Source organism: Arvicola amphibius, chromosome 2, assembly GCF_903992535.2.
Source record: "Arvicola amphibius chromosome 2, mArvAmp1.2, whole genome shotgun sequence".
Lineage (NCBI taxonomy): Eukaryota > Metazoa > Chordata > Mammalia > Rodentia > Cricetidae > Arvicola > Arvicola amphibius.
Window position 1 is genome coordinate 170873115 of NC_052048.2, and position 26620 is coordinate 170899734.

At 36.8% G+C, this 26620-nt stretch overlaps 1 protein-coding gene across 8 annotated transcripts in view; it reads right to left on the reverse strand.

Annotated features, from left to right (window-relative positions):
* Cadps2 (calcium dependent secretion activator 2) overlaps positions 1 to 26620 on the reverse strand; it is a 510179-nt gene that overhangs the window by 164307 nt on the left and 319252 nt on the right. For all 8 annotated transcript variants that reach the window (XM_038320974.1, XM_038320981.1, XM_038320973.1 and 5 more), the window contains exon 9: positions 14370 to 14436. In XM_038320974.1, the coding sequence (XP_038176902.1) occupies positions 14370 to 14436 (67 nt within the window). The remainder of the gene's footprint in view (positions 1 to 14369; positions 14437 to 26620) is intronic.

Consider the following 26620-nt stretch of genomic DNA (forward strand, 5'->3'; position numbering starts at 1 on the left):
ATTATTTTGAGCATATGATTAATAAGCCTTGCATCTCCATCTCTTATGCGGGAGACTTTAAAACCATAATAAGAGGAGTTCCCTGGCACATCACTGCCGTAATAATCCGAAACCTGCTGAGAGAGAGATGAAGAACACAGGAGGGTCTGACTTCTCTACACAGCTGGCAAACACCTCCAGCAGTTACGAACAGAATATCACTGGGTGAAGTACCTCAGACACACTATTCATCTTGCCCACTTCAATCATTCCTTCACCCGAACTCCCATGTAGGAGAGCATTACCTTTATCTTTAAAACTTCTTTCTATTTCTCAATCTAAACCCCTTACATTTTCCGCCAAGATCTTTAATGCTGGTTCTCATTGCTTTTCTAACTGCATGACCTTGCCTTCTGTTTCCTCCTCCATGACACAACTTCTCCAGTCTGTGCATAATCCAACTTCTGAAGTGTGCAGCTGAAATCTCTGCCCACGTCTACATGGAATTTATTAATTTAAATTCAAAAGATGTTCTCTTCTACCATATTTGAAAGTGCAATACTTCAGAGAGTATACACTATATTTTTATCTTGTTTTAAAAAGAAGTAGCACAAAGAGTTCTCCCGACCATATGACATATACTTTCAAATGCATTCTCTTCTACTTGTCATATCTGACATTTGATTTTAAATTCTAAATACCCTGCTTAAAATGCTGGAGAAATGATATACATGCAGCAACACAACTTCTTTTACCCAAGTAGTAAAATGTGAATATATCTGATTGGAGCCAGAGAGGTAGGAGGCATTAAAATTTGTTTTTGAGAATTACATATATGAGTACTGTAATCACACATTCTCCCCCTTCCTGTTCTCCGTTTAACTTCTTCCATGCCCCCTTAGTCCTTCTAAAATCCATAGCCTCTAATTCTTTATTATTATTGTTTCACATCCCCTCACAATGTATAAAAATAACTTGCTAAGTTCACTTAGAATTATACATACGTGTTTAGGGCTGACCTTTGCGATTGGTTAGCTAACCAATCGGGGCTTGTCCCTGGAGAAGACTAACCCTCCAACTCAGCTATACTGTTATAGCTGTTCATTTAAGGGGAGAACCTTTTGAGAATTCCCCTACCCACACTGACATGTCAATTGGTGGTGTCATATTTTAGGTCTTGGTTAAGTAAGTTTCTCAGCTAAGCCATACCATTTTCAAAAGCAAGCAGTCAAAACACTAGCACTATGATTTAGGAAACAAACTTAGAGACAGAATAAAACCTAAACTTGGAAAACAGCTAGTTAACTTGTGATCACTCACACAACAAAACAAATGTGTGTTTGTGTTATTCATTTTATATCTATATGTGCATGTGTGCTTTTTTGTTAAATACACCACATATATGCAGTATCTGAAGAGGCCAGAAGAGGGCACTAGATTCCTTGAACTGGAATTACAGGTGTCTGTGAGCCAGAACATTTGGATGCCAGAAACAGAACCCAACTCCTCTCCAAGAGCAGCAACTGCTCTTAACTGCCAAGCTTTCTCTTCAGCCCTGAAAATGCTATTTTTAACTTCTTAAAAGCATATGTATTCCATGAAAAATAAACTATTTCTATAGAATTTACCATGTAGAGAAAAAGAAAACATTAAAACATTGGAAGGCAGTGAGAACTAAAAATAGGGTAGAAAAAGGTAGTATTTTTAATTATAAAGGATTACAATGTACATAAAAATAAACTCTATTGAGCTTGACACATACATTTTCTCTTGTAGTATGACTGGAGCTATTAGAATTACACATTTCTTTTTATGGTAGTGCTATCTTAACATTTTACTGAGCCAATATCAGCAAAAATTGACCTAATGAATAAAAAGTTATTTTAGCATTGAAGACTTAACACATTTTGATGCTGTAGTAAGGATTTGAAGAGAATACTTTTGCAACTCAGACATTAGGTTATTCTGAGGATTTTTAGCTCACTAAATAAGGAAGACTTGATCTGAGAGCTAAAATTTATTGAAAAAATTATACAATTATTTTTGAAAATAAGCTGTATACCTATAATTTATGTGGTAGGAGAATTATGAGTTCTAGGCCAACTTGAACAAAATAGTAAAAAATTTGCTCAACAAAACATGACAAAGCAGAAACAAAATTGGAATCTGCTGTAATATAGTAGTTCTAAGACATGTTTGATGAAGTCATTATGTAAGACAGCCCTCAACTACTATCAAAGATGAACAAGAGTACTAAAGAGAAAAGTGAATTAAGTAATTAGTCAAGGTTACTTATCTCTTTATTATTCATTTCTTCTCAAGTAGGTATGTAATTCCAATATCCAGGAGGCTAAGGTAAAGGACAGCCTGAGTTATAGATTAAGATCTACTCCTAAAACGAAATAAAGCCAAACACTGCCACTACCATCCCTAACAAATAAGTCCCTCATCCCATGAAAAAGACAGTGAAGTAACTTTGGGTAGTGAATTCTTCAGCAGAAAACAAAGAATAATAATAAAAGGTAGAGAACTGGGTGCTATGAACACACAGGGATTGGGTGCTATGAACACACAGGGATTGGGTGCTATGAACACACAGGGATTGGGTGCTATGAACACACAGGGATTGGGTGCTATGAACACACAGGGATTGGGTGCTGTGAACACACAGGGATTGGGTGCTATGAACACACAGGGATTGGGTGCTATGAACACACAGGAATTGGGTGCTGTGAACACACAGGGATTGGGTGTTATGAACACATAGGGATTGGGTGCTATGAACACACAGGGATTGGGTGCTGTGAACACACAGGGATTGGGTGCTATGAACACACAGGGATTGGGTGCTATGAACACACAGGGATTGGGTGTTATGAACACATAGGGATTGGGTGCTATGAACACACAGGGATTGGGTGCTGTGAACACACAGGGATTGGGTGCTATGAACACATAGGGATTGGGTGCTATGAACACACAGGGATTGGGTGCTATGAACACACAGGGATTGGGTGCTGTGAACACACAGGGATTGGGTGCTATGAACACATAGGGATTAGGTGCTATGAACACATAGGGATTGGGTGCTATGAACACATAGGGATTGGGTGCTATGAACACACAGGGATTGGGTGCTATGAACACACAGGGATTGGATGCTGTGAACACAGAGGGATTGAATGCTGTGAACTCACAGGGATTGGATGCTGTGAACTCAGAGATTAGATGCTGTGAAGTCACAGAGATTAGATGCTGTGAAGTCACAGGGATTGGATGCTGTGAACACAGAGGGATTGGGTGATGTGAACACAGAGGGAATGGATGCTGTGAACACAGAGGGATTGGATGCTGTGAACACACAGGGGTTGGATGCTGTGAACACACAGGGATTGGATGCTGTGAACACAGAGGGAATGGATGCTGTGAACACAGAGGGATTGGATGCTGTGAACAGACAGGGATTGTTGACTCTCCTTTTCCTTCTGCCTCCTTAATTATCACTTCTCTTCTCTCTTTTGGTCCTTCCCCCATTTTGTGGGCTGATTCTGACCATATCATTATGGGTAAAGCAAGAGCATATGAATTTGGTGTTGAGAATGTTAACTGAAAGCCCTTACAAATGAATAATAAATTGACAGAGAAATGAAAAAGTGGACATGCACCTAAATGCAGTTTTAAATACTATGTTGCTCTATTTCTAGTAAAATTATTCTGGGTAATTGTACTATAAATTATAAGATATTGTCTTATTACAAATCAAAACATTGTTCTTCCAAAGGATTTTTACAAATATTGTTGATATGTTTACATTGTTATCTATTAAAGTATACAGACTTGATATACATAAACCACCAAAAGAGTGAAAATTTTGTTATTTAAGAGCTAGATCTTAAAAACTGTCAGTAGGTATCCAAAGGGAAAAAACAGTGATGTTGTTTATTCTTTATGTAAATTGGAAAATAGGCCCAGGTCCTGTTGACATTTATGTTAAAAATTTTATTTCTACCTGGATTCAAATAATAAATCACTCTTTAACAGCAGGGCATGCAAAGTCTCAAGTACCAATCAAAGGATCTTTAAAGAAACTAAATGGGAAAAACGCAAATTCCAGCTTTAGAGGAATGAGTCCATTTCTAGAACATGATCATAAAATGATGAAATCTTAAGAGGCTTGCTTAATTTATGTTTTACCTAAATATCTCAAAAACTACCCAACAGATTCAAAATCCCCTCTAGTAACCGGGCCCACAGGTACAAGGCGGAGTACAGATGGGAGAGTAACAGAGCACCAACGGTGAACAGAGTTGTCACTAACAGTGCGGAAACCTGACCCACGGAACAACTGAAAGCCTGCAATTAGGCTTTGGGAAGATCCCGGCTTCAGCAGTAACAAACCTACTAATAGTAGACTCTGAGTCACAATTTACTTTTTCGGTTCAATAATGTGATGCACACTTCACAATCCATTTGCCTACTCTAGAATTCCAAGAGCTCCGACTTTACTTGTTTATTTTACAAGGTCATGCTATGTCACATTCATAAGGCCGATTCAGCAAGTGTGCATTCAGGTGGTAACACTATGGAGCTACTGTTTGCCAATGAGGGCCCAGAACATGTGGGACTCTGCTGAAAGGTCATCTTCAGGAGCCAGAGGTTGCCCTGCTCCATTCTCAGCCAGAAGCAACACAACAGCATCTACTTGCTCTGCCCTGTAGCAATGAGGCAGAGGATTATTTACACAAAAACATGGAAGTCTGACCCACTCTGGTCAAGTATTTGATTTTCTCATAAGCTTCCTGGTGTATTACTGAACAAAGCTCACCTAATTTACTATATTAAAATAGAAAAAAATCCCTGCAGCAATCATAAAAATTTAATATTCTTTACTCAGTCCACTTGTAATGACTCCAAAAAGAATAGATTTGTTGGGAATTGGGGGAGACAGACAGACTTTAATCTGGGGACAGCATTAAGTCTGGTTTTAGCATCATTACTTTTGACAGGGCACTTTTACCTGATGGTTGTGGCCCCACATGGTATCCATGTCTGGGATAGGAAACCTCCTATTTTGTTCTTAATTGACAACCTGCTTGCCACCTGCCCATATGCACACATGTAGGTGCTAACGAAGAGATTTGAGAGACCACAGCATCCAGGTTTATATGTGTATTACTACTGTAGGGATCGTGTTAACGGCTGGCAGCTTAGCAACTGCCACCATCTCATTTCAGTAAGATTAAGGTTTTTAAAATCCTTAGCTGGATATGTTCTTGGCAGAGGGCAAAGGTGCTTCAGGAGTTATTTAAAAAAAGAAGAAAAAAAGCCTAGAGCTTAATTTAATCAAGGAAAATGAACGCATCTTCAAGATACTGACAGATTTGAGTTGAATATATATTATGATTATCTGTCTTGGCCAAATGGCATAGAGAGATCTAACAATCATGTGTAAATTCCTAAAAAAAGGGGGGGGGGAAGGGGGCAGCCTTGTTACCCAAATGCTCAGTGTGATCTGCATATACTCACTTACTTAACAAATATTTAGTCTCTTTCTACCTATGTTTGATGGAGTGCTAAGCAGATACTCTAGGAAGGGTAAACAATAAAAATTAAATGAATCCATAAAACATTTTAACTAGAGACAAATGTTCCAGAAAAATTAAAACAGAGAGCTGCGACAGAGAGTTGTTGGGATTTTAAATTGCGTGAGTGGATAAGACACATTTGAATAGGCAACATTTGAAGTGAAAACTAAATTAGTCGCTAGAAAGAACAAGCCCCGGGGAAGAGAAAGCAAGTGCATTATGTTTGCAGGGAGGTATATGAGTGGTCAAACCATCTGAGGGAAAGCAGCTGACTTCCTCTAAAGTTGCATAGGCACAGAAATCCCACGAAATTCATACTTTTAGGTAGCAATGGAAAGGGATTTGGAGACCTGGAAGATGCCAAGCCTTTGACTCCACAGCAGTGATGCTGGATTTTTAGAATGGTAGGTGCTGATTCATGATAGGAAGCTAAGGACCAGAAAAATCTTTGTTAGGTTATGGATATTTATTATTCTAAGAGCCATGGGAGTCACTAGAAGGATTTAGGCAGAAGGGTGTGTTTTTTTTTTTTTTTAAAATTTTCTAATAAGGCTAAATTTTTCAATACGATAGAGTAAAAGTTTTGATTATAAGCATTCAATAGTATAAAACATACAAAACAGATCTGTAGATTTCTAATATATTAATATAAAGTATATCACTACATAGAGTACATCCCTGAGACAGAGTGTAGTCAGGGAGAAGACAGTGGTTGAGGTCTAGTAGTAAATACATAAACACAAAAGTGGAGATGATCTATCAAAGTATATTCTACCACCCACACTGCAACCATAATGTACAAAAAATTCCCATGTCAAAATAACATGGGAGAATGGTAATGGCTAGACTCTGTGCTACTCAAGGGCTGTGGAGAACCAACCCACTCACTGAGCAGTCTGTATATGTGGTGGTTTGTACTGGGTAGTTTTTTTCCAAAAGGAAGAGACACACAAAGTGTCTTAATGTGAGTTATGTGTCAAAAGATTATTTAGGTACCACGACGAAAAGGTTATAAAGAAAATGGGGCCATGGAAGAGAAAGAGCAGGATGCTACTGTTGGGGCCCATGTGCAGGTGATAGTGGTCTCGGCTAGTCTGGGAGCAGAGCAGATGGATGTAAATAGACATAAGTGGAACACTAGTTTTCATAATAAAAGAAGCAATACTTTTTGATAGACATGGAAGTAAGTAAAAGAGAGGGATCAAAGACAGTCCCTATAACAGTTCAGGGTATATCATACAAAAGTTTTTGGCCACTGTACTTTTTTAGATATTCTTTGGAAATTTCTAATTATCAAATATGAAAGTTAGTTTGAAAATAAACTTACAATTTTATTTTCCCCTGATATTTTGATTCAAATAAACTCCATAACAAATGATTCTTTTTCTTTACTAATGAAAATGTATGTTTTGAAATATTGAGATTAAAATAAGGCAACAAAATGTTTGTCTGTAAAAAAAGTGACAAGAAAAATAATAGCCAACATTTGGGTTGTCATTCAAAAATCATGAGTTCTTTAAATGCTTATAGTCATATTTAGCATTATAAGTATTGGGTCATTACACACAGAGTATTTTCACATATATATAAAAGTTAATATATGAGAATTATATTTTTACTTTATCATTGTTTGTAGACAAAAACAAGTTTCTAAGCAAGATAAATAGTTTATGGATATGATCTTTTACTTAAAATAATAAAGTAGTTAGATTTCTACCTGTTGACATGTGAGTGTTACATTTTAAAAAGAGACCAAAGTAACTCACACAAACACACAGAAAAAAAAGTCAATGACTGATTCTGTTAGAAATGGATATGTGTTTGTCTATGTACATTTAGGGAAACCTTCCAGCAATAGTTACTTGACTATTCTTGTTCAGGAGCCTAGAGTAGGTGCTATCTAGAAATGTTGATGGGGTCTTGATAAATATTTGTTTTGCCATTTATTAAACAAAACCCATACACAAATATTAAAGAACAACAATCAAAGTTCAGTGAATTGCAAACTACTGCAAAAACACCTGCCTCCAATTGCTTCCTGTCTCAAAAAATTCAAGCCCCTCCTTGCTCCACTTCTTCTTCCTGGTTTTGTCCCATCCAACCCTAATAAAAACCTCATCTTTCTGACAAAAATGCTCTTTTCAATCAGATAGCGAACCCATGAAAGAATTCCCATAACATTTCCCCCCTTTTGTCTAAGAAGGAGAAATTTTAAATCTAACATAGTAAAACTATATAATAAGAATTATTATCAAGTATTGTCCAAATAGAAAGGAAAAGTAATAACCTAATCAAAACTGAAACTACATATAACAAGAACAATTTTCAAGTAAGAAATACAGTTCTGATGTCAAGTTCAATAGTAACTGACAAATTTATAGAGACTACTCCATTAACTGTCCTTTTCTGAAGAGTCCAAAGTTTGTAACTAGTACACTTTTTACCCAGGTTTAGGAGAACTATAACTGTAGCTGTCTGGTCTTCAACTCCATCAAAGACATGAGAAGAAAATAATATTACCTGAGTAAGCAAGAAGTGCATAGCAAGTTACTTTAAAATATATGAGAGATGACAGAAACAGCTAGCTCTCTGGACAGTTACCCAAAGTTCCCAACATTGGGGCATTCATCTTTGCCATACAGGTCTACAATATCTGACAGACATTTTTCAGAAGCAGGAAATTTTGAAGGACTTCCTACCCTGTCTTGGCATTTTGATAGTCATTTTCCTTTGTGTCCCTGTCCAGTTTGAACAGCATACTGTCAGCAATTGAGGCAAGGGCAGTTTCTTGCCCACATGGCTGGCTTTTGCCACAAAGAAAGCAAACTCCACATGGAGGTTCTTCAGTACCCACCATCCCAGTTTTGAAGTAGATTAGTGCTGCCAGGAGCAAATGTGTCTCATATCAAGAAAAACTGAAGTTATTAAAACATTTTAAGTGTCATCTTCTGTATGTTTTGAAGTATTTGAAGATTACCTATCTTTCTAAACTATATCTCTGTATGAGCTTGAAAACATAACAAACATAACTATAAGTTTGATAGTTATGGGTGACTATTAACCTATATTTCTTAATTATGCTAAATACTTTGTAAAGGTAACTTTCAAGGATTAGAAATTTACATTATATTGTTAAATGAACTGCACAAGTACAAGAACTTAAACAAAATTAGAAACACATGTATAGTGTGTTATAACAAATATAACCTTAAATTTGTATTAATATACAAAAATGCATATAAATGTAAAATATTTAGGATTAGTATTTGCGTATTTGTTTAAAAGTAGATTCAATAATTTATCCTTTTATCCTATCATTTCTATCCCCCCCTTTTTTCAAAATGAGAACTCGGAATCTAATCTCTTTTGTTCAGTCTTTTTTTCTGACTATACCCAATAACAGCTTGTAACCAATCCCTGTATATGATAACCATCCATAACAAGTGAAAGACCAAAAACCACCCACCCAACCTTTTGCAAATGTGGGTATTGTGTTATTAAAATTACTTCCTGATGTCTGGGGGCAATGGCATTTCTAGGGTTCCCTCAGGAAACCGAAGCAATGGTCAATTTGCAGAAGGGTTACCTATATCATTTGTTCCCAGTCTCTGAGTAATGCGAAAATGTAGGGTTTATCTGAAGTCCTGGCTGGAGTAGTGTATGAGGGTGCACCATCTCAGCTAGCTACTTGGGAATTGTCTTGAGCAGTTTATAGTCCAAATCCAATTTTTGGCTGGATTTATTAGTTTAGTAGCATTAGGACAATCCAGGTGGAATCATTGTTGTAGGGTCCCACCATCCGTTTGGCCACTATACAGGTTGCTGTTAGGAGTTTATTGTACTCTATGGATAGGTTAAACACATTTAATGTCATATGTTGTAAATCTTGGGGACACTAAAAGACCATGATCTATTAAATACATCTAGGATATATAGCCTATGTAACATTTATATATCTAGGGTCTTTGAAGGAGTTAATGACTAAATAATTAGACTTAAAGTTTTCCTTAGTTATAAGAAAAGGCATATTAGGTCTAAAACTTTAGACTCACAAAGTTAGATAGATAACAGAATATTTTCTCTTATTTTGCCATATATAAATGGACTGGATATTGTAACTATAATTTTTAATTAATAACTTACTAACTGTTTTGTTGTATATAATTTTAGCTAAAACTTTTTAATTAGACATAGGAGGGAAATGTTATGAAATAATCCTTTTATACACTGTAAAGATTTTGTCACTTGGATTGGTTTAATAATAACTTGACTGGCTGGTAGCAAGACAGGAAGTATAGACAGGACAGCCAGACACAGAGGAGGCTGAGAAGTAAGAGGGCAGAGTAAGAGGAGTCACCAGTGAGACACAGAGGGGAAACAGGATGTGCAAGATGAAAGAGAGATAATGTCACATGGCAGAATGTAGATTCAGAGAAATGGGTTAATTTAAGTTCTAAGAGCTAGTTAGTAATAAGCCTGAACTATCGGTTGAACATTTATAATTATTATAAAATTCCATGTTGGTTATTTGGAAACTGACAAGTGATTCAGATAAAAACTCTGCCTACAGGGTCTTTCAATTTTCTACCACAAAACCATGTGTTCATATATTAGGTATGCTCAACTTAAATAATCAGCAACAGAGCCACCATCCTGATCATTGCTGATGTGACAGCCATGCCTTTATTACTTCAAACTGTCCTGTTGTATAAGCAATCAAAAGCTACTCTAAACTCAAACTGCAACCACCTTCATGTTCTATGTGTATTAGTGTCATCTCAAATGCCTGTGAGGAGTTAATTTCAGAAGGTCCTCCAAATATGCTGAGTCCTTCAAAAATCATTAGGCAAGGAGAGCCACTTATTTAGGTGTAAATAGAATACCAACATGTTCCTGAGAAACGGTACTTCTCATGTGCTTGCAACGTGTTCTGATCATTGCCTGTTTACAGCCTGTGCCAACTCAGCTGATATGTAATTAACATTATGTCTTGATAGCCTGCTGTTGTTTGCAGCAACTTCAAGTCATGATTCTGACACATCGACAACAAGCAGTGAACACTTGACACTGGGCCAACACAACATAGATGCCTACTTCAGTTTCCAGTGATGTCACACAGTCAGGCGTTTTTCTGACCCCAGGTCTCTTCAGGCTACCACTCTACGGTTACTTCTTTGATGCAGCAACACTGTTTTGTACCTTATGGCACTAATAGTCCCCAGTGATTTTTAAGATCTCTGTTTATCTTCAGATGAACTGTGGTTGTATGCATTAATTTAATCACAGCCATATGGAACAGGAAATATGAGTTTTGCCTCTACTGTCAAATGGAACAGGATTTGGTTGACTTCATCTCATGCTAGACTAATCCTTAAAACATTACCTAATGCTCCTATACACACTTTATCTTATCTTTCTTGTGAGGGAAATAGTAACACATCCTCTGGTAGGCTTATTCTAAAGAGAAAAGAAGATCATACATTAAAAGTGCATTAGGCAAATGTGTGCCATAGGGTAATCACTTAGTAACAATCAGATTAAACACATAAAAGATATGTTAATGTGTAAGTGCCTCAGGAGAATTTGAATTTATCATAGAGATATACAATATCTTGTATACACAGCTATTTGAATAGATATTAGAAAATTGTAAGAGAAATAATTCCACTTAGTTAAATAAAAAAAGTTTCAAATCAATGTTGATTTACATCCTGAAGCAGATTACCTGAATAAAAATTGTTTCAAAGAAATTCAATTCTTATTATAATATGAATTACGATATAATATCAGAAGTAGTTTAAATCAGTTAGGCTTTCCTAAATCATAATAAATGTTAAGACACTGGGGAAACAAAAATATGTAAGAAAATTTAATTTTGGTAAGATTTCAAATATTTTCATTGTAATTGTTCTTTTAATTTAACATGAACAAAAATTAACCTTCATTTTTAAAATTCAGTCTCTTAGTTATTAAAATAGATTACTGAAAATTTAACAGGGTAGTATATAAACGGGATTGCAACCTAAGTAGTAAGCTAAACAAATACCCAACATTAACAGATAATTTGCTTTCTGATTTTCTAACTCTAATTTAAATTGACATTTTTGCCTCCAATTTTCATGTTTGTATGAGTCTTTGAAAAGTCTTTTCACCTCAGTGGCTCCTCAAGTGTTCACTTGGAACGATGACTTTTCAGCTGGCCAAACCTGACTCTCAATCAATTTTTATGAGGACAAATTCTTGGGCTGATGGCCGGGTCTCCAGCTATATCACTCACATAATCCACACTCGCACGTGGTGATGAGATTCACATTATCACTAGAGCACCATTGTGCCGATGGCAGCAGCAGAAACAGCAGGGTATACTGTCCTCCCTATGAAAAGCGACTCCTTCACCTTTCAATAATGCAGACTGCAGGTATGGACCTACAAGCTGTGTGCAGATAGATTGAGAGATGTCTTTAAAAACACTAATAAAAACTACCCAGTTCCTCCCAATGGGTCATTCTCATTGAATCTCCATACATATCCATCTTGATTTTGAAGTGAGAGCATTCAATTTGTCTTCCCATTACATTTGGAATTGGAAGGAAGATTCAATTGTGTTTGAAACTTCAAAAAGTTATTGGAGAACTGGCATATATATTTCAACACATTTAGGCATCAGATTCTCTCAGTCTCTCTCTCTCTCTCTCTCTCTCTCTCTGTCAGTCATCTACCTATCTATCATCCATCTGATATATCACAAGTATAATAAATTCTAATTCAAGTTTGGAAAATTTTTCTTAAAATTATATTAAGGAGCATGTGAATTTAACAACTATTTTGATTCAAGGTGAATTTTACCTTTTAAAATAAAATACATATTTGAATTAACTGGAAAAGTTAGTTCCACATTTAATGTCCCACAAAACATACTGCTTTATAATTTTGAAATGTTTCTATTCCTTCTTTTATTCCTAAATTCTCCAATAAGTGATATTCAAAGTGCATACATCTGTGTTAAAATTTTTGTCTCACGTGACTATTTACTAGAAAATAAGATAGGAAGCAAATGATGATCTTAAGCCTTCCCGGGATTCAAAGCATGAGGTCAGCATTTAACTTTTCAAAGCCAGTCTCTAGTTGCTTAATTTTCATATTGAACCAATAGATACATTGGAGACTTTGAGGTACTGCCTTAACAAATGTAAGCTGCTCATCCTCTAAAACACACTTTCATGTTTCGCACACACATTTCCATCAGGGAAACAAGAACCAGCTTAGTTTGTTTAAAAGTAGTTTATCCCCCAAATCTTCTATTGGGATTAAGGAATTATCTGAGATTCTCTACAGATTCATGAAACATAACTGAAAAAGGAGCTTTGTTCCCACGAAAAGTCAGTAAAATGCTTCCAAAAGACACGGCAAAGACAAATCACAATGATAAGCCTGTCCAATTAGGTGCAGATGAGACATCTATAATAGGAATCAGATTAAAATATCCAGAAAGATTTATATTCAAATTTATTTATAAGCATATTTAGAATTCTGTGCCACTGTAAACCTGATAACTGTAATAGATGTTTAATAGAAACAGTTTAGGGGTATAGACTACTGAGAACTGTGAGCAGAAAACCCTTCCACAAAGCAATTACCTTTCCTTTGGATCAAAAGATTGTGTGTGTGTATGTGTGTATGTGCATGTGCGCACACACACATGCATAATTTTTATTATTATTATAAGCCATACAAGAAAAGCTTACACTTTACCTAAGAATAAAATGGACTGGTGATCTGCCTTGTAGACACAACTACTTTTGACTGAATTTTAACACGTTTCATGGAGACACCATGCTACCACGGAACATCAATAAACTAATTTTTTCCCCAGCAACCGATGGATGACTATATCTCTAGAAAACAGAAAATGATAATTTTCCTCCATTGGCATTTCCCCATATCATTCTGATCTAGCCCAGTTAAGCTTGTCTAATGTGGTAGCAATCAATGAGATTTTATAGGCTATTCTGTGTTAGGATTCCAAGAGTGATTCTCTTTTCAGATACTTCCACTGAGAATGAAATAGTTTGAATTTATTCTGGAATGAAATGACTATTTTGAAATCTATTCTTTAATGTAACTAGTATTTAATGATTATATTGTACGAACAAAGGCTATTTATGATTTTGAAAGGTCAGACGAACACATATACCAATAATGTATATTCAGAATGCAATTACTAGCAGTGAACTATTTGATTTATAAGCACACTTATATGAATACACACAGACTGTTCGAAGAAAGCGAGAGAGTGGATGGATCACAATTTATATGCACACTACCTGGACGATGCAGTTTTTTTTTTTTTTCAAGGATTGTCTTAGCATCCTTTAGATCCTTTTAGGAAGCTTTGATTGCCAACACAATTTCTATTATAATATTTTCTTTTTGCCTTTTCTACACAGACTTCACAGTGGCCCTTTGCAATGGCTATTGAATTTGATATTATAACTAGTTGAACACAGAAGCTGACAAAGTAAATCAGTTGCATTCTAGTATACCAGACAACACAGAAATGCACAGAAGAACAGATCATCAGTCATTTCATTGTAAGTTGCTTGACATGTTTGAAATAGAAATATAAAAATATTGGCATACAACGAATTCACTACTTGCCTATTTTCAAATGAACTACTTAAAATAATTCTCAATTTAATTTCTAATACAGGAATTATTATGATATACGAGATATGACACAAACAGGTAACAGTGTGAGAGTCCTTGTCAGAAAGCAATTACTTAACAGGAAAGTAAACGACTGACCTGAACAAGAACAAAGTAACGCTTTTTCCATCTTTTCCAAACCTTCTGTCCAAGGGCGTACAGGTACCTGGTAAGAAAAACGACAGAGTGCATGAATAATGGTGCCATTCCACATAGCCACACGTCTTCCCTAGGTACTTATGAAACCAGCCTGCTACAGGCAAAGTTTAGTTTCTCTGAAATCGGAGACAACATGCAGCTTCTGTGTTACTAGATGACTGCGCTGATTCTCCATGCCTGAAAGGAAATTGATTTATGTGGCTTACAATTTGTCAGTCCTTACAGCAAATTGAACGAAGTGGGAGTTAGAAAGGATAATCAAAGAACCAGTTGGAATTTTATTTTCGCACATGTTTCTTAGGCGATACAGAGGCTATGAGCCAAGGAACTTGTACCGAGTTCTTCAGCACTCAGCCGACTGGTGCTGATGAGCGTGGCCTGAGAAGGAGGTAGATACAGAACCACGAATCCTGGGTGAAAGGTCATTGTCCAGCTGGGTGACCTCGCGATATGCCTGCACCAATATCCACTCCCATTTCTTTGCCTATTAGAGGACAACGCTGGGTATCCTGATTTCCAAGTGCTTTAGCAGCTCCGTCATTTTGAGACTTGTGTGGCTTATGTACGTTCTTCACTGAACATTATTTTTCACTACGAAACTCAGCTAATACAAAAGGTGACACAATTTAGTTTAACACCATTTCAGCTATGGCTTTTAACTCTGCATGGTGTCTGTAATCTGAACTGAAATGATTAACCTGGACATGCATTTGGATAGAAACCCTTCGTGGTATGTGTTCATATGTGTATGCAAGTGAATGTCCATGCGCTTGTGTGTGCATGATCATGTGGAGTCCAGAGGTTGTTCCCAGGAGCTATTCCTTCTTGTTTTTTGAGTCAGGGTTGCTCATTGGCCTGGAGCTTGTTAAGTAGGCTAGGCAGGCTGGTCAATGAGCTCAAGGGAATCTACCTGTCTCTCCCTTCTCAGTTCTGGGATTAAAATCATGTGAAATTATGCTTAGCTTCTTTACATGGGTTTTAGCCACTTTGCCTACTGAGCTATTTCCCCAGTCCTGAGAATAGAACTTCTGTTCTTACCAATATAAAGGTTATGCAAATGAACTTAATCTATGTGCAGTGCTAAGTAATACAGAATGACACCTCTAACAGTTTAAGGGCTCAGAGGACTGACCTCTCACAATTTCACACTAGAAATTTTAGCTTCTGTCTTACAACTCACTTTTATAAAACAAAGCAAACATATTTTCTTTCTTTCTTAAAAAATACTAATTTGAGATGCTTGGGAATGTATAGTGGTTATATGGACATTGTCTTTAATACCAGTGGGAGCATTAACAGGAAACCTTTCTTCTGAGAAATAGCATGCCAAGATGCAGAAACACCTAACTTTCTATTATGGAGGTACTCACATCCCACATGACATTGTATGGGCACATAGGGTACTACAATTTGCATTTTTGAAAATTGGTAACAAATGTTCAAGGGTAAGAGATGTATTTACTAAATGCTAACATGGTATATTCATAGAAAGAAATAATGTCTTGTTGCTGAAATTATGACTTTGGTAAAATTATTAAAATGCAGGAAAAATTTACATAATATATGAAAGGGTCAGGTTCATATTATTTCCATACTTCATGATTTGGAATTTCTAAGAACAAACATGAAGTAAGTATTCTAAATATTAATAGCAGAATTAGGATAAAGAACTAAGGAGCTGCTGGTAAGTTCAAAACAATTGGGCTCTTGCATTGGAAGTATCACCCAAATGGCCCAATCAATTATTCATTTGCTTTTAGACACATCAGCTAAGTGTGGGGAGTTCCTCTCTGGCAATCATAATGTCCCTAAAGCCACTGTCTGTTTTTGTAGATGCAACATGAACTCATTTAGACATTGGTGAAGATGTTGGCTCTTGTTGTTCTCACCTGTTCACTGTTTCTTTCCAAGGTCCCCTAAACGCCCTTTCGTTTCGCCTCTAATTTCTCTTGTGGTTGTGGTGATAGGTGTTCAGCTGCTCTCTTCCTGTCTTTTCTATATAATTTCCCTCTCCTGAAATGCACATACCCATGTTCCTATTACAGGGTTAACAACAGTGACCTAAGGAGCTTGCTACTGTGGATGTGATGGGTGCTCTCTATAAAAGGGCACTAGCAGGATCTGTACTTAATAGCGGCTCAGGAGCCACAGAGGGCACTGGAATAACCTTTGCCCGTGACCACAGCCTGCCTCTCAGCTCTTTCAAAGCATCTCACTTTGCAGAGTGCTGGACAGATGGGTCACACACAAGTGAGAGTGATCCACAAACCATCATTACCACATGCAAATTAGTTATGAGTGTTCTAAGCGTGTAGGTTCTCCGTGAGGAGTGCTAGCCAGATGAACGTCATTCAAAAGGGTGCGGCGATGAATTTAGAATATAACAACTTCTAGTTTCTCTACGAACAGACAGTAGAGGAATATGTGTACGGTGTGTGGGAATAAATACATTTGGAGAATAGTGGATGGTTTTATAAGGAAGAAGAATGAAAGAAATTTGGTACTGGAAGCAGGATATTTGGAAGTCAGATCTTGAGATGTGTGAGCTATTGCACTATGAGAAAGAATTTGTTTGAATACACACATGGATGATAATTGTCCAAATACATCCAGAAATGAACTGGTCATAAGAATTTTATGGGCTCTACACATAAAGATGACAGTCAACGAAAGGTTACAAAAAGGAAGCATTGTAAACACTATGTTAAAAGCACAAACTATTTATTCCTTGTAAAAATTTTAGCAGGGCGGTGTTGGCACACACCTTTAAGCCTAGTACTTGAAAGGTGAAGGCAGCTGGATCTCTGTGAGTTCAAGGCCAGCCTGGTCTATAGAGTGAGTTCCATGACAGCAAAGGGTCCACAGAGGAACCATGTGTGAAAAACTATTCATATTGGTCCAATACAATTTTTACCTAAAAACAAAAGTGAGATCTATAAGAAAACATATACACACTGAAAAAGAAACTTAAACGTTCTTTGTTCTCACCATAAGTATGAGCTTGGTGATTGAGTCCCAAGGCCTAGCTGCCTTCCTCTATAAGAACAGATTCTTTTCATAAGGAAAGTATTTAAAATTAATGAGTGCATGAAGAAAAATGGTTTGCCAATACTGTTTTAAAATGTCATTACTACAATCAACTTGTGGAATGCCAGGTTCCTTGTGCCCATCATGCACAGTCCTTCCCTTATAGCCTTAGTTCTGTGTATGATTCTGCATCTGACCTCACTGTTCATTTCTACAATGTTGTTGGAAATATATAGCATACAGCATTTTGTGTCTGAGTTCCTTCTTTGAGAACAATACTTCTGGGATTCTTCCTTTATGTGTTCCAGGAGTCTGTCCCATTAATTGCTAAGCAGCATATTCCACTGTATGAACGTATTCCCATGTTGGCATGTGTGTGAGTTGTTGCCACACCTTTGCTTATGAAAAACTGAGTTCCCACGAACATTTGTGTGTACGCCTTTAGTGTTTTCATGCTTTTCTCTCATTCTAGTGTCCAGAAACTAGATTGCTGTTATCATATTAAAAGTGTGTGTTTAACTGTGTCAGAAATTGCCAGGCTGTTTTTCCAAAGTGATTGTGGTTGCTGCATTACCACTGGAAGTGCGTGAGAATGCATCTTGCTTTTGTAATGAAATAAAAATCACTGTTAAGAAGTACTCTGGGTATGTGGTCATTCTGACTCCACAGCTATTTCTCATATGACTAAATTGAATACTTAGAACAAAGGCAAGGGCCTTTACCTCTGCCTTGAGTATAGTGGAGATCTCCTCAAACACTTTCCCTCTTAAATGAGTTCTTCAGTTATCAAGACCCCTGTAATGTTTAAAATTCAGAAGAGTTTAAACTCATTACAGATGGATGCTAGGATCACTGGGAAGGGTTGAAGTATGGAGGAGTGAGGAAAAGGAGCACAACTTATTATTATATAAATACCAGGCAGTCCACTGATCAGAACACATCTTACAAAAATGAAAACATATTCTCTCTCAACCCACCTGAAGACCCAGTGTGGCTACTGAATCACCAACCTGACATTTATTCATTTTTTTGAAATGTTCAATGCGACGTTGCACATCACTTCTTTTATGGTATGTACATCCCAGAAGATTTTTTTTAATTTTAGAAAAATATAAAAATTTACTCTGAAATTATGTTTCACTAGTTAACATGTGTTATTTATACATATTAATGCTGGGATACTCATTAATTACTAAAAATGAGTTATTCTCTCTAGAGAGACTATACAATATCTATACTAATATATAGAGAACTTGTATACAATAAATGACTTTGACTAGTGATAAAAGACAATTCTACCTCTCTTTAACAATTTAGAAAGGGCCTCAGGACATCTTAGGGCCACTAATATAAACACCAATTATAACTGCCTAATGTTCAACAAAAAGTTTAGCTATTTAACTATTTGGTATAAAATGGCAATATCATTAGGCATACACTTAAAAGCTATATACCTGTTGTTTGTGTTTTAAAACAGTATTATATTTTAAAAGTGAAGCTTACATTTCCTCTAGCCATTTAAATTCTGAACAAAGTGGTGTCACATTGATTTTTGAAACAGGATTCCAGCAAACAAAAGTGGTACATGGTGGGGTTATCAGTAGAATTGTTCCTCATCTTAGATGGGACAGAACTTGCTTAGTGCCCTAAGGATCTGCTGCTGGGTTGTCTCTGATGCTGGCCTCTTTCTTAGCATTTTGAAACTTGCCACGTCATTGCTGGCTTTCTCTTGAATGCATGATCAACTCAATAATAAAGTTGTTTTTAAAGAGTATGAAAATCAGACCTGCTAAATGAATGCATATTTTTATCTTGGTGGCAATTTATAATGTTGCTCAATAAACAAGTGCCACCAAGCATGGCACAAGCATTCTCTGATGAGCTCTGTAGATTTTTTCTACTGTTTTAAAATGAGAGCAGATGGACTTATTTATATTGTCGGGGGGGGGGCTCACATTACTCATTTTTAACACCTATAGAATTTGGCTTTAAACAAAACATTTTAAAAATCTTTAAAATTTTTTTCAATGAAACACAAAAAAAAGTAGTTTCCATGCTCCATTCTCTACTTCCCTCAGAATATGGTCTTAGGAAAAAGGTTCCTTAGCTAGAGTCACATTTGGTCCAAGAATTATTGAAGGGAGTTCAAGGGAGATACTGTACTGTACATCTTCCTACACACTGCCAGTGCTGATAGCAAATACGCAGCTTCCCCCCACTAAATGTTTCCAGAGCACCACAGGGCTCGTGTAACCACAGTATTCTGAATTATCTGAAACTAACTGCTCGGATACTATTTAAAAGTATTTGCTCTCATCAATACACCCAACTTAAGTGTTAAGAGGTTGCTCTTTTTGAATAAAAAATTATCTGCTTCACTTTAAAAATCTTCTCTTCTTACAGTTCTTCTAATCCAGTTAGGTAACAAAGAAATTAGCAGTTCTGACACAATGCTGGGATTTAAGAGGTGACGGCATGAGTCCTTGGATACTTGGTTTCAGAAGTCAGTCCAAACACTGCAAAGGTCTTAAAGTCCTACTGCTTCAGCCAGGGAGAGTTCTGTTGGAAAGTATGATATTTTTCCCCAAAGAAACATGAATAACTGTCAAAAGGCAAGGCAAAAAAAAAAAAAAAAAAACCACCTAAATTATTCCTGTTTCCTGGCCTATGACGTTTACTTTTGTGTACACAATAACCCCATGAGGTCATATGGTATTTTCAAGTATCAGAGACATAGGAAGCCAGACTCCAAGACTTTTCAGTCTATATTTAAAATATGCTGATAGGGGAAAGTTTAAAAAGAAAATAAAATGGCAATGGTATTTGCCTACTTGATCTTTCTCTTGCTCTCCATTCTCTCTCTCTTTCTCCCCATCTCTCTCTAATGGTCAAACCTAAAGACATAAAAGCTTCTACCCATAAGGTATAAAGTATATTTTCAGCCATTTTTAGTCAACAGTTTCACCTCATTTAAAAACGCACAACCTCTTTGGAAGCAACACTGTCTTTAAAAAAAATCTGTTAACAAATCAAGATGAAAGATGTACCATGGCTACTTGTCAAGGTTTTCCTTGAGGAATCAGCCTAGTCTTTCCAAAATCTCTCAGAAGGTTCTAGGGCAACAGGAATAAAAACTTCTTTAGACTTACGGTGATTATTAACTTTGGTATTCTAGCATCAAAATGAGACAATAACAGATTTACACAACAACGTGAAGCTTAGTAGAAAGCAAACTGTAAACTAGACAAACATTGGTGTACCTGCTAAGATTGCTTTTTTCTGTCATCATTGTCACTTATAAAATATTTAAATGCTGTTATGGCAATATTCCTTTGAACACATACTTAAAAGATAAATCAAAATACAACATTCTGGGAATTATCTTTCCTTAAGCCAGTAACCTCAGAGGTACATTTTACTAATAAATTAAATACTTCCTTTAAATACAATATACTCCATGCTGATACACGCAGACACACATACATACACACATATATACATAATCAAAAGAGTTAATGAAATTTGAAGAACTCTTTTTCTAGTCAGTCTTAAAAATTGAGGTTAAACCCATCCTCTCACACCATATGAACTGGAGCATGTATTTTCCTACCCAAAGTAAAGACGTAGCTAACACTGTACATGCCATGTTTGGGACAGGAAATGGCTACAAGAAAGAAAAGGTCCCATTTAACCAAACACTTCAAAAACATTTTATACAATCTCTCTAACTTGAAGATTATTCAAAGAATGCTTCCAACACAAAAGTTCTCCAAACATTTTACTAAATATTGTAGTTTAGTTTCAATTAGAATGGTGGCATAAAATTCTAATAGAAAAGAGAATATGACAATTTATTTGCATAGAGGCCATGCTGTGAGAGTTCATGGTTTACTTTACAAGGAAAAATCATCACTAATGAATATTTGAAAAACATAATTGTATACAGAAGATGGAAATTATTCAGTGCCTAGGGGGGAAAAAGGACTATTACTTTGGGTGGATCACTTATGAGTCCCGGTTTCTATTCAAAGAAATAGAACAATCAATCTACATGTTGAATAATAAAGGCTTTTCTTCTCCAAGGCTTCATTTTTCAAGGGAAAATACAGAAAGAAAAAAAAATCAATATATAGAGTAGTTTAGTCCTGGAAAGGGCTTTCTTAAAGGGAAACCTCAGTCAAGGTTGAAAGAGCAATTAATGCAGGCTCAAAAAGCTGGGCCATTCTGATAGAGTTCGGTTAACATGTGGCAGAAGTAATCATCCACTTGTGAAAATGATTTTCGGTTCATTCTCAAACACCTTTCAGACACTCATGATCCCATTTAACTGACAACAATACAGGCTATCTGTGGGCACCATTGCATTTGATGTGAAAACCAATAGGGACCAAATGCCCTCGGGCACTTTCAGTCACCCAGCCCTGCAGACTGGCTGCTTGCATAAAAGGAATCTTCCTTTCACTACATTCTTGCTTTTATTTAACTCCACAAGATTAAGCCTTTTTTCTTTTCTTTTCTTTTTTTCCCCCTCTTTATGGTTTTGTTTTCAGCTAAGGATGAGAAAAGAAACGGAATCAAGACAACACTGCGACCCGAGCATTAGGAAACCCAGAAATAAATACTTTCCAGTTGGTTTTTTATACTTCTTATACTTGGACAGGAACGAGTACAAAAGAATGGGTCTTCACCAAACAAAGTACCTAACAGGTGGAGAGAAGTTAAGGCCAAGAAAAGCTGATAACTCTTAATGTTGAGTAAAATGTTACATTTCCATGATGTGGGAACAGGAGACACAGTGACAGGCTTGAAGGACCAGATCCCCTCATTTTATTTAGGCAATACTCCATATAGAATCAAGGGTTCAAAGCTATCGCATCTCTTTTTAAGAGTTTTACCTTCTTAAATATAAACCTCAGCTGGCACTAGCGTTTTAAGAGCTGAATGTAGAAAAGGACCTTTATGAATCCAAACATGAGGCAAACAATCTAAGTCAAGTTATTTGGAGAAATCTTCCTCTAAAATGATAATTCCTCAGCCAAATGTGGTGGCTCTTCCCTGTAATCACAGCAGTTAGGATACAGAGGCAAGAAGGCTGAGAAAATGAGGTCGGCTTGTTCTGTCCACGGAGTTCAAGACCAGTATGGGCTACTTAACAATATCCCTTCTCATATAAGAAAACTTAAAAAGAGGAGGGTATGCTAATATTTTTCTTTGATAATTATTTGATGATATTCTTTTAGAACTCAATTAGCAGAAAAAAAAATGTCCAAAATAGAGTTCTAATGGTACATGTCTTCTCAAAGGTGAATATTTTCAAACTTATATTAATTTATTTTCTTAAAACAAAATTTTCATTAACAAACTGGTATGCATTATAATACACAGCATGCATTTTAATAGACATATATTATAGATGAAGTTAATTAATATTGTATTGTCTTAATACAACCAGTATAGAAAGAATATTTCATGAATTCATAATTCCTTGGTTTTCCCTAATTTAATTGTTCTTCCCTCCCCCTTCATCTCCAGCAACTTTGTTGCTGTTAAATGCTAAGAAAAAGTTACTGATTTTCAAAGTGATTATAGAGTGTACCAGATATAATGTAAAGGGTTGAGGGTATGGGCAATGTAGCGTTCCCTACCTAAGCTAGGCAAACATGCCTACATTACCAGGAAGTGTCATCAATCTCGAAAATTTGAATGTCCCTGGGGCCCAGCTTGACATCTTCCAGAAGGAATGACATTCTGTAGCACATGCCAAAAAGGATCCCAGACACCTGAAACTTCAGAGAAATTATTTACTGTTATGCACTACTAATGGTAACTTCTCTTTAGGGCACAATATCTCCTTTAAAAAAATGGTCAGACATGGCTCAGCATTATATACAATACAGGTAATCAACCTTTTAGGTTTCCATTTATATAAAGGGAGATGCTGATTTGCTTTCTTCATACTTAGAAGTTTAAGTGAAATAGATACATGAAATGCTCACTTTCACAATCATCCTTTAGCAATAAAATCAACAAGAATACATCCCAAGATTCAGTGTGTTCCACAGAGGGCACACTGGATCGCTGCATTCTAGGAGGCATTATGAAAAGGAAGAGGTTTGGTGGGCAAATAAAAATGATACTGAGTTTTAGAAAACTGAACACTTTCAGTGAGACATGGAGAAAGGGGTTGGGAGACAAGAGTATGCACTGTGTCTCAGAACCTCAGAGTCAAAAGATTCTAGAAAAAGATTCTGTCGGAGCCCTGCTCTCTAATGCAGTCTTGTGTGAATAAGCTGGACAATAACCACGAATAAGTCCTCACTGATACAAATAGGCAACTGAATTTTTACATTTTGTTTAGAATGAACTAATGGGTCAGAAGAAGACCCGTTTTCACTTGTAACGTGGCTAGGAATTTATTGATTTGTATCTGAAAAAGAAGAAAGTTCGCTTTAAAATTTGGTCCGTATGCTCTATGATGGCATCCACCCATTTACATGGTTCCTGAAAGGTCTTTCACCCTTTAAACATTGTTTTATTGGCTCAGTTAACAATGACACAGGTTGAGAACTCTGAAAGTTTTGTAGGCTGAATCTGTTCACTCATATTTTCATGATTTAGTTTACAAAGTCATTTATCTGAACCCCTCCTTCTCAGCATGTTTCAGATTTTTCTTCCCAACACCTTGTTCTACATAAGCTACATCACTGAACCTCGCTTTAATGTTTTGCGGCCAACCTTAGCAGTTAAGGACTGTGGAGTTCTGGTTCAAGCCTTAGGGGACTGAACAGCAAGATACCCTGTCTATATACCCTGTCTATTTTTCCAGACCTGACATTCTATCTTGGCTGCAGTATACCAGTCTCTGCCCTGCTCCTCTGTGCTCAAGCTGTTGTGATCAGCTGTCTGCAGGCCTAGCTTTGCTTGGGTTCCTGTTAAGCCTGCTCTGGCACTCTTTCCATGAGTTCTGAACATTGTTACTTTTTATAAACATTACCCGTGCCTGCATCCTTGGAGTATTGCCCGTGCCTGCATCCTTGGAGTATTGCCCGTGCCTGCATCCTTGGATGCTTCCAATCACTTATGTCCACACAGAGTGCCCCTTTGTTCAAATACTCTGAGTTATTACTGCTCTTCAAATTGTCTTTTCATGGTCTTCCCTACCCTAGAGGTCTGGTACTTCTTAAAATTTCGTCTACTTTCAACATTTATTTAAGATGAGTTATTGTCTAGACTTCTCATCCCATTGACTGAAGTATAATTTCTGTAGGGCAGTCCACCATCATATACTCAATAAAATCATACACATTTATTTCCTGTATTAGGTGACATGAAGATATTTTTCTGATAGTCAGCCTATATGTAATCTCATGTCCATTACCTGTACAAAATGACCGACTACTCCCCACTGTACTCGGTCGGCACCAGGGCTGGGTCTTTATGTGGTACATGTGCTGTAACCATTTATGAGTTACTGAGGAGCTATTCCTACCTTGGTCATTAGGAATAATTTTAATGTAGAAATAGTGTAGAAATAATGTAGAAGAGAACTCTGAGTGAAAAGTATTCACAAACCACATCAAGATAAACTAAAACACCTTTGCATTTCCCACAAATTGGTATTTATTTTGATTGAGAATAACCACATGACTTGAGCAGCATAAAGTTATCCTAAAACTGAGTTAATGCAGCAGAGTTAAGCAAAAAAAGGACGCAAGTGAAAGCTGCTGTGGACACAGGGACAGAGAGCTTCAGGGATGTACTGAGCCTTATACACCCCAAGGAGACTCCTAGTGCTTCTAAACCCCTGATGAAGACTGCCTCAATCCAAAGTATCACAGATGCCTTCCCCATCAGAATCAGTGTGGTCAATGTCTGCAGACCTCAAAGTGACATCAGAAATTTAACCTCTACAATAAAGCTTTTAAAAGAGCATTGTTATATACAAACTTTGGGATCTGTTTGGTAGCAGTACAAGACTTCTTTTTCCAAGTACTGAACAAATACATAATAAAGTAACTGCTTATGCTGATAAAGATGATGCTGGGAAATGTGCCTTGTTTCTACTAGAAATGGGCTTAAAAACTTCAGTTATTAGATGGACTGTCACAGACAATAATGTATAGAACTATGCATAAGAAGATTTATCCATGCGACATACTCAGGGACAGACGGAGTATAAAGGGCTCCTGTATTAAAGCTCACCTTTGCTCTGCAGCTAAGATGTTAGGTATGTAAAGTAAAAAGTCTGGGGAGAGAAGTGGGCCTATGTGATCAGAGAGCAGGGAGCCAGCAGGCGTATCATAGGAGTGCAAAAATTGGGCCTGGAAACAAGCAGATGCAATTTGATTTGGCTTGTTGATTTGCAGTCATTTTGATTTTTGGAAAAATAGAGATGAATGTGTGAAAAAGGTGGGGAGGGTGCTCATGGGTGGCACGGAAGGGAGAGATAAATAGAGAACATGAATGGTTTTCTTAGGTCTTACACCCCATAAGTGGGAACATTCCTGATATGAATTTTATTCTTGTCAGTGCCAGAAAGGGATCAGAAATATTTGTATTGACTGTAGCAGACAGTGCAAGACAGTTAATCTTGGAATGCTGCATGTGAAAAGGCCTTCCAAGCTAGAGAATAAACCAAATGATTGCTATTGATATTAGACTAATAACGGAACACAAAGATATTTAGACTGGAGGCTAATAAAGATGGCTCACGGGTTAAGACCACTTGCTGCTCTTCAAGAGGACACAGGTGTAGTTCCAAGAACTGATAAGGAAGCACCCAAGTTTGTAACTCCAGTTCTCAGGAATCCAATGCCCTCTCCTGGCTTCTACGGGCATCTGGCACACATATATTCAGGCAAACATCTATACACATGACCTTCTAAAATGACCCTTGTCTGGTGAATAAGAGGAGATAACCTGGGGTAGTAGTACTTACTCAGCACTTAGATGGCTGAAGCAGAAAGGTCAAGGGTTCAAAGTTAACTTGAGCTAACTGACTTCCAGGCATACCTGAGATAGACTCATCCCCAAAACAAACAAACAAACAAACAAACAAACAAACAAACAAACAGAATAAAATGGGTTTAGTGGTGAAATCTTTTAACTCTAGCACTTGGAGACCATCCTGGTCTACTTAGTTAGTTCCAGGCCAGCCAGGTTTA